This window comes from Nannospalax galili, unplaced genomic scaffold (assembly GCF_000622305.1).
Source record: "Nannospalax galili isolate Female #2095 unplaced genomic scaffold, S.galili_v1.0 scaffold160, whole genome shotgun sequence".
NCBI lineage: Eukaryota > Metazoa > Chordata > Mammalia > Rodentia > Spalacidae > Nannospalax > Nannospalax galili.
Genome location: NW_008346900.1, coordinates 1,298,973 through 1,307,694, shown reverse-complemented (window position 1 = coordinate 1,307,694; position 8,722 = coordinate 1,298,973). Strand labels below are relative to the sequence as shown.

The 8,722-nt window shown below is 51.6% G+C and overlaps 1 protein-coding gene across 1 annotated transcript in view; it reads right to left on the bottom strand.

Moving 5' to 3' along the window:
- Window positions 1-804: 804 nt before the first annotated feature.
- Cdh4 (cadherin 4) overlaps window positions 805-8,722 on the bottom strand; it is a 103,287-nt gene continuing 95,369 nt past the window's right edge. The window contains exons 11-13 of the mRNA XM_017800667.1: window positions 7,056-7,195; window positions 6,146-6,310; window positions 805-1,306 (exon numbers count right to left, since the gene is read on the bottom strand). Coding sequence (XP_017656156.1) covers window positions 1,100-1,306; window positions 6,146-6,310; window positions 7,056-7,195 — 512 coding nt within the window. The 3' untranslated portion in view covers window positions 805-1,099. The remainder of the gene's footprint in view (window positions 1,307-6,145; window positions 6,311-7,055; window positions 7,196-8,722) is intronic.

Genomic DNA, 8,722 nt, shown 5'->3' with positions numbered 1-8,722 from the left:
CTTGGAGCAGGTCTTGACAGCCACAGCAGTTCATGGGGTTGGACAGGAGCTTGGGCTAGATGGGCCTAGGGCAGCTGAGCAGCTACCAGAGTCCAGCCAGCCTCTGTCCTCTGCTGTCTGCACAGCTTTGGGATGACTCATACTGAAGGCATACAGGGGCTCTGCTGAGGGGTGCGTGTGTCTTCAGCAGGGTCCCTCGGGCTCTCATCCCAAAGGGTGGAGGGCTGTACCAGGGTTCCGCAGAATGGTGTGGTTCCTTGGGCAACACACTGTCCTGGACCAAAGAAAGCAAAAGGGACCTTGGTGGTATTGGGGGTAACGCCCGGCCCTGAGGGAGGCTTTCTGGTGGACTGGGGGGCATGGCAGTGGCCAAGGGCAGAGGTGGGGCGCACCGGGGATGTTTCCTATAAATCTCAACTGCCCCAGCTATTTACAGCATCTTGTGGGGCAGGGCACAAATAGTCCATGAAGCAGTAGCTCTGCAGAGAGGCTGGGCCAGCTTAGGGCTTCTGCCACTGGAAAGGCTGAGCCTCCCAGCCTTGGGAGCTAAAGGGGCCAGGAGACCCCAACTGCACACAGCAAAAGCTGGACTTCAAACTATTTTTGCAAATAAGCCACCACTTTCTTTTTCTTAATAAAAGACTTAAAAAGATGCATTCCTTGCCTGGTGCTTTCCTTTCAGAGGGGACCAGATGGGGTTGGGCTTCAGGGCAGGGTGGAGGGAGGTTGGGGCCTCCGGCTGTCCGCTCTCTTTCAGTCACTCCTGAGTTGGAAATCTGTCACGTGTACCAAAAGGCACTTTCGTTTTTTTTTTGTTTTTTTTTGTTTTTTTTTTTTGATTTGTGTTTTAAACAGTGCTTCTGTTCTAGGAAACTGAAGTTAGGGCCGTGCCTCCGGCTCTCCCTTCGTGGTATGTGGCTGCTGAGATGCAGCAGTGGTGGTGGGTGCCCGGTGGCCTGTGTCCATGCTGCGCAGCTCCATGTGGGGCGATGACAGCGGGGAGGGGCTTCCTGACACCAGGACCACTCCGGCGCCTTGGCTCAGTCCTGCTGCTCGGCCTCAAGTGCCCTTCTCGTGTTGGTGGGAGAGGTGAGGCCCGCTAGTCCTCCTCGCCGCCCCCGTACATGTCCGCCAGCTTCTTGAACCGGGGCCCCCAGTCATTCAGAAAGTCATAGTCTTGGTCCCCAGAGCTGGAGGAGTTCAGGGAGCTGACGGAGCCCGCAGTCGAACCGCTGCCCTCATAGTCAAAGACCAGCAGAGAGTCATAGGGGGGTGCCGTGGGGTCATTGTCAGCAGCTCGAAGTCCCTGGGGGTCACAGAGATGAGGGGTTAGGGAGGGGTGTGTGTGTGCGGTCAACCCAGAGAGCTGACAGAACAGAAAGGGAACCCACACGAACACACGGGAGGTGGAGCAGGATCTTGCTTACGGTGGTGCTCACCATAAGGTGTGTTTACCTTCAGGGTAGTTCAGAAGGCCAAAAAGGAAGTATGCTTGTAAGGACGGATGGAGAATATAGGGGCAGCAAGGTCAATGCCACCAGTGGCCACACTGAGGAAGTGTCCAAGGACTGGGTGGACCCTGAGGGTGGTGTGCTGCATTACCGAGGGTTATGATTCGGGCTAGGGTTAGGTCCAGGGTTTATTTTAGGGTTAGTGATAGGGCTGAGTTTAGGATGAGAGTTTTGTTAGGGTTAGGCCTACAGTTAGGCGAGGGTTAGACTTAGGGTCAGTGCTCTGGTTAGAGTTAGGCTAGAGTTCAGGTCAAGGTTAGCGCTAGGGCCAAGGGTAGGATTAGGGTTAGGGCTAGGATTATAGTTCCGGTTAGGGCTAGAGTTAGTGTTAGGATTAGTGGTAGGTTTAATTCAAAGGCTAGAGTTTGAGCTAGGGTTACGGTTAGGGTTAGGGCAAAGACTGGATTTGGCTATGGTTATGGTTAGGATTAGGGCTAGGGCTAGGCTTGTGTTAAGGCTATTGCTAGGGTTATAGTTAGGATTAATGCTGGGGTTAGGATGAGGATTATGATTAGATGCTAGGGCCAATGTTAGTCCTTGAGATATGGCTAGGATTAGATTAGAGTTGGATTTAATTCTAGGACTGGGATGGGCTAGTTAGGGTTAGGGCCAGTCTAAGGTTAGGGTTAGGGAGAGGGTTAATGTTCAGGCTAGGGCTAGTCAGGGTTAGTGTTAGGGCCAAGGCTAGGTTTTAGCCTAGGAATATGTTAGAGCTAGGGCTAGGTTAGGATCTTTAAAAAAACACTTTTTAATTGATTCCAGAATTTCACAATTTCAGATTCTGTAATTTGATCACATTCAGATTCCCTACTCACTTTCTAGTCCACTACCTCCTAACGTCATGTCCTCCATTATTCTCTCTCTCTCTCTCCTCTCTCTCTCTCTCCTCTTGCTCTCTCCTCTCCTCCCTTCTGGGAGTCATGCAGAGACTCAAGCGAAGACATTTTCTCAATGTGAGTTTTCACAATAATCACAGCAATAGAAAGAGAAGGTGGCAAACGGAGCACTTGCCTTCCAAGCTTCTGTCTGGCAGTGACAATGTTCGCTTCCACCCACGTTCCATTGGCAAGAAAGTCAGATGGCCATGCCAGATGCCAAGAGAGGGAGCAGACTGCAGCTCTTTTCTATGCCCAGAAAGTAGAGACCCAAATTCCTTGGCACATTGGATTCATGAGTAACCCCCTACATGCTCCACTTCTACTCTTTAGCATGACATGATATCTTGGGGTTTCCCAGAACTTCTGTGGTCATCATCAGATAATGTATAGTCTGTCTTGTGGTAGCCAATAGTTCAATACAGTGTAACACCAGAACCCAAGCTCCACGGCGTTTAAAATCTCAGTCCATATCTGGCTGTGTCATGAGAGCATGTTTATATGAGATGGAAGCAAGAGTCTAGTTGTCTTGCCTCTCTCTCTCTCTCTCTCTCTCTCTCTCTCTCTCTCTCTCCTCTCACTTCTTTTTCTCTCTCTCCTCTCTCTCCTCTCTCCTCTCTCTCCTCTCCTCTCTCTCTCTCTCTCTCTGTCTCTCTCTCTCTCTCTCTCTCTCTCTCTCTCTCTTGTCCTCTTGCAATCCGTGCCTTCCAAGTGCTCCTGGGTGTGGGTCCATGCCCTGAAGTCTGGTCAGCCCATCCAGGTGTCACACCAGTGAGGAAGGCTGACTCTCCCCCTTCTCGTGTCCATCAGTAGTCAAGAGATTCTCAGGGCTGGGCCTTCCTGCCCATCCCCCATCCATGCTGGGCTCCTATCTGTCTTGACTTTGCACAAGTCTTGTGCATGCTGTCCTAAGTGCTGTGGGTTCGTATGTGCAACCACCCTGTGGTGTCCAGACAACAGTTTCCTTTATTCCTCTACCACCTCTGACTCTTACAACCTTTCCACCCCCTCTTCCACAACGATCCCTGAGCCTTCGGAGAAGATGTGATATCCCAGAATGTCATACAATGTATGTCCCGTTTAGGTCTGAGTACTCTGTGGTCTCTTATTTTCTACACATTAACTATTTGTGGGTCTAGGCTAGGTTTAATGTTAGTGGTAGGGTTAGGGCTAGGATTAGGCTTAGGGTTAAAGACAGGGTAAGTGATGGTTAGGATTAAACGTGGGCTTTGCTCTAGAGTTATAGAGGGTTATAGACTAGGGTAAAGGTTAGGGCTAGTTGTAGGGTTAGTGATTCTGTTTTTGTTTCTGGTCTTTTTGAGACAGGGTCTCCCTGTAGCCCCAGCTGGCCTGGAACTCACTATGTAGACCAGGCTGACCTCAAACTCACAGAGATCCTCCTGCCTCTGCCTCCCAAGTGCTGGAATTAAAGGCCTGTGCCACCATGCCTGGCTATGGATTAATGTTAAGGTTAGGGTTAGGGCTAGGTCTAGGTTTAAGGTTAGTTGTAATGTTAGGGTTAGGGTTTGGCTAGAGTTAGAATTAGCATTAGGGGTATGGTTAGGACTAGGGGTAGGGTTAGTATTGATAAGTATAAGGTTAGGGTTAGAGTTAAAGTTAGGGTTAGAATAGGGTTAGGAATTAAATAGGGTTAATGCTGTGGTTAGAGCTAGGGTTAGGGTTAGGGACAGGCTAGTATTAAAATTAGGGTTAGGAATAGGGTTGGGTTAGGGTTAGGGATAGGCTAGGGTTAGAGTTAGGGTTAAGGATAGGGCTAGGGTTGCATTAGGGATAGTGTTATATTTATGGATAGGGTTAGTGATAGGGCTATGGTTAGATCTAGGGTTAGGGTTAGAGAGAGGGCTGGGCTGTCTGTTTCTCCCGTGTTAATTTTTGTTGGTTGGTTTTTGAGAAAGTCTCATGTCATTCAGCTTGGCCTTGAACTCACTATGTAGCTCAGGATGACTCTGCAGCACCGTGGACAGCTTTCTGCAGTGCTGGGGATCGAGCCCAGAGCTTGGTACTTGCTAGGCAGGCACTCTCCCCTCTGAGCCACCCCCTTAGCCCGGCAGCTCTCCTTAATTCCTTTTCTCAGAACACTCTTCTCTGGGTTTCCTGCTGATTTACCCCCTCTCCCCCTTGCTTCTCAAGTTGGCAGCTTCATCCCTTTGTACCCACCCTTTCTAACTCTATGATGTGTATGCATTTTCTTCTGAGCGTCACTTTGGCCCGACCCTGTCGTGGGAAAGGAGTACTATTCCCTATCCAGTACCTTTAATTTCTATCTTTAATTTCTTCTGAGTGACTTAAAAGTGGACTGTGGACTGTAGGTCAGGGAGTGGAATATGCCTTGGGGGTTTAAATGTTTTGTTGCTCATGGTGTTGTTGGGCAACTGCAGAACCTGGTGTCTTGAATGACCTCTCTTATGGGAATGTTTTGAGGAAACTTCTAGATGTTTGCTGACTCACACACTGAGTTATTTAAGAAAATCGTACAAATGTCTCTGACTTCATTTTGTGACTACAGTGAGTATTGGGGACCAGTGGTAAAAGCACAGCTCCTCCCATCTCCATGCAGACAGGTGTGTGGTGCCACAGATGGGGCTGCTTTAGCTGTTCTTTGCTTTACCGTGAAGCAAGGTGGACAGAGGTGTTCGCCAGGGCCCTGTGATTTTGTAAAACTTCCATTTTGGTTAAACAATAAGTTTCAAAACTAAAGTCATTTGGTTTCCAGGACTAAAGTAACTTGTTTTTCTAGAGTCTTGTCCTCCTGGCCCTACTGATGCCAGTCATGGTCAGCACTCATTGGTTACCCCTCTCATGTTCCTTCTCTGGTTCTTTGTTCTGCCCTATAACTACCCTGTAAGCAAACAGTGAGCTCCCTGGTTTCTGGACCTAGAGATCTCCCCTCTGAAGGGTCCCCTCCGCCCTCCACACACAAAACCTGTGCCGTCATGGAATTGTTTGTTCCCTTGCTTGTCTTTTCTTCCTGCAGACTTTGTAAGAGTCAGGGGTGTGCTGTGGAGCAGAGCCTGAACCTTCGTGACTCAGCTGTAAGAGATGTGCCAAGCTTCTCCCAGTGCGGGGAAGCTTGTCGTTGGGTCTTTAATGCAGCCAAATGCTGAAGGTTAGGAAGCAGGGCTCTGTGGATACCATCTCTTGGGTTCTCATCTTTGTGTTCTGATAGAGGGTGGTGGGCAGAGGTGGCTGGGTAGAGCCAAGACATGGCAGGTCAGTCTGCCTGGGTGGCAGGGTTCCAGCCTAGACTGAAACTGGCCAGGTCCCAAACTAGGGCTGGAGGGACCTGTGTATCCAAGAGCTGTGCCCTCTGCCATTTCCCCTCAGAACGGTTCTTTCTGCTTCTACCTATTGTGGGCACAATGGCCTTGGTGGCTCCTAATTCCCATGAAGCCCCTGCTGAGAGCTAAGCCCCAGTGGTAAGAATCTTAGACCTTGGAGGAGCTGACTCAGGAGCTAACGTGCTCGAGACTGTACAGCAGGAGGTCAGACCTGGGTCTGAACCACCTCTGAGCCACAGAACCCCATGTGTGTGTGTGTGTGTGTGCGCGTGTGTGTGTGTATGTGTGTGTGTGCATGCATGTGTCTATGTGCGTGCACGTGTGTGCGTGTATGTGTTTTTGTGTATGTTGTGTGTGCATGTGCGTGTGTGTACGTATGTGCATGCATGCGTGTGTGTGTGCGTGTGTGTGTACATGTGTTAACAGGGTTTTATTTTTAAAGGAGACACTTTGCTCATACCTCGTTGATGAAGTCTCCAATATCACCTGGGTGGGGCACTACAGGCCTGACTGGGTACTGGGGTTCAGCACCCACTGGCCGCTCATCCACCCGCCGCACACCAGGGGCCTTGCTCAGCACATGTTCCATGGCTTCCGGCTGCTGCAACTGGCTAAGGTCATAGTCCTGGGGGTGCAAGACAAGACAGTCCGGGATCACAGGATGGAGTAACAGCAGGGGACCAGGACAGTCCTCAGTGCACTCTCATCCATTTCTGTCACCTGTCCGAGGGTGCCCTAAGGTTGCCACTCCTTGTCTCCAAACACATTTGCCACCCTGCTCCTGAACCTGGCTCCAAGTCCATTCTGGGCCTGTCCTTTCCACAATACCCACCTCCTTTCCTTTTTGTCCCAAGCCTGCCTGACCTCCAGGTAGGTGGGGAGTCTGTGCCTACCAGCTGCCTGCAGGGGCCTGGGCACCCCATCCCCCCAGATGACCATCCTGCCTGTAGCTCAGCAGGAGAGGGCTGGGCCCTCCTTGTCCCTACTAGGTACTCTATGCAGTCCACACACTGTGATCAACAGCCCCCCCAATTGGGGATGTTCAGCAGGAGGTACCGGTGTCCACAGCAGACACTGGACTGTCTCCTCCAGGGCACAAGGCAGCAATGGGCTGGAGCTGGTGGTTAGAGAAAGGGGGGATGGGGAGGAGGACAGGTCTGCTGAGAGGATGCAGACAGCGCACAGTTAGTCCAGGCCTGGGAGAATGCACACAGGCAGGAACCTGGCTGGGAACTGCAGCCCGTGTCCGGATCTGTGCCTCTGGAAAGCAACACATGACACCTTTCTGGGGAGAAAAGTGGCATCTCACACTAAACCCCAGTGCACACCCTGCTGAGCCCCTGGGATGCAGTAGGGAGCCTAGGGCTCACCTGGTCCTCCTCACCGCCGCCTTCCTCATCGTACTTGAGGATGTTATCACGTACGTCGTCCTCGGGGTCGATGAGCAGCTGCTTCGTGTGTCGCTCCTTCTCCCGCCGCTTCATCCACATGACGAACAACAGGACCATGGCTGCAGGAGGAGGGGCACTGTGAGGGGTGTGTGTACTCATGGGGTACCTGTGTGGGCATGTCTGTTCATACGTGTGCTCTGGTGTGAATGTGTGTGCATGCTTGCCTTTGTATATGTGAATGCATGCCTGGGGGTGTGCCTCTTGAACATATGCACATGTGCACACAAGCACACACGTGTGTATGCCTGAGGAGCTGTGTCTGGGGTACACACTTGTGTTCATGTGTACATATTTGCACACATGCACAGATATGTGTGTGCTTCACAGATGTATGTCTGTGTGTATGTGGGCATGGGTGGAACATACATTTTGTGCTGTGTATAGTAAACATGTGTTCACATATGTGCAGCATGTATACATTCATGTGTGCATGTGTGCACGTGTTCAGTTTCCAAGGAATGGCTCAACTCCTGCATTCCCCACTCCCTCTCTGGCACCAGAGCAGGGGTCTGGGACATTTGTGTACTGCCATCCCTCAGTGTTGGGGACTTGGTCCCAGGTCTCCTGCTCTGTGAGTACCAAGTCCCAGACACAAAGTGGTGCAGCATTTGACAAGGCTGACTGCGTACACCCTCCTGGTACAGAGATCCACTCTAGGTGACTGACAGGAAGCAAGTGCTGAGCAGACAGCTGTTATACTGTATTTTTCTTGGAATACAGACAAGACAGTCTGGTCTGTGCATATTCTGTTCGTTGGAACTGGCTATGTAGACCAGGCTGGCCTCGAACTACAGAGATCTGCCTGCCTCTGCCTTCTGAGGGCTGGGGTTAAAGGTGCGCACCACCATGCCTGGCTTCAGATGCAATTCTTTTTTAGAATACTTCTGATCTGCTGTTGGTTGAATCGACAGATGTGGAGCCTGTGGGCACAGAGGGCCTACTGGACTTGTTTCTCTCCTCCTAACCTCACTTAGAGACATAGCCAGCTCAGCACACACCTCATCACTTGAGGGAAAGGAGGACGCTAGTGGGAGATGAGCTGAGGGGGTCATTACTCGTCAGAATTGTGGGGGGTGATTGGGCCCAGGAGGCAAAAGGGAGGGTTTCAGTATACCAGGTGTCTAGGGGGAGCCACAGAGGGGGGAGAGGGCTGGAGAGGGAGGGAAAGCCCAAAGAAGTCCTCCAGCAGGTTGGGCAGGGGAGAGTGGGACCATCTCCTGCACCCCCGGAGGCCCTAGGAGCTGCCCCTGGAAGCACACTGGACTGAGGGGCAGTTCCACCCAGCAAGGAAGGAAGACTAGGGGACAGTCCCAGGGGTCCCTCTACCACCCAAAGGACTTGGGGTGCAAACTGAGAAGTGATGCCCCCTCCTCATCATGTGTGGATGGAGGGGTCTCCCCCACCTGATGCTCCCTGCCCTCTGACCCTGTGCTTGTCTTCGGACCTTTGGGTGCCCTGGCTTTTGTATGTCCTGCTCTGGCTGGTCTCTGCACCTGCTTCTGGGCTCTGATGGCAGGGCCTGTGCATCTGCCTTGGGCTCTGGGAGGGAGCAGCATGCTCACATCCTCGTGAGGGCACAGGCTCTG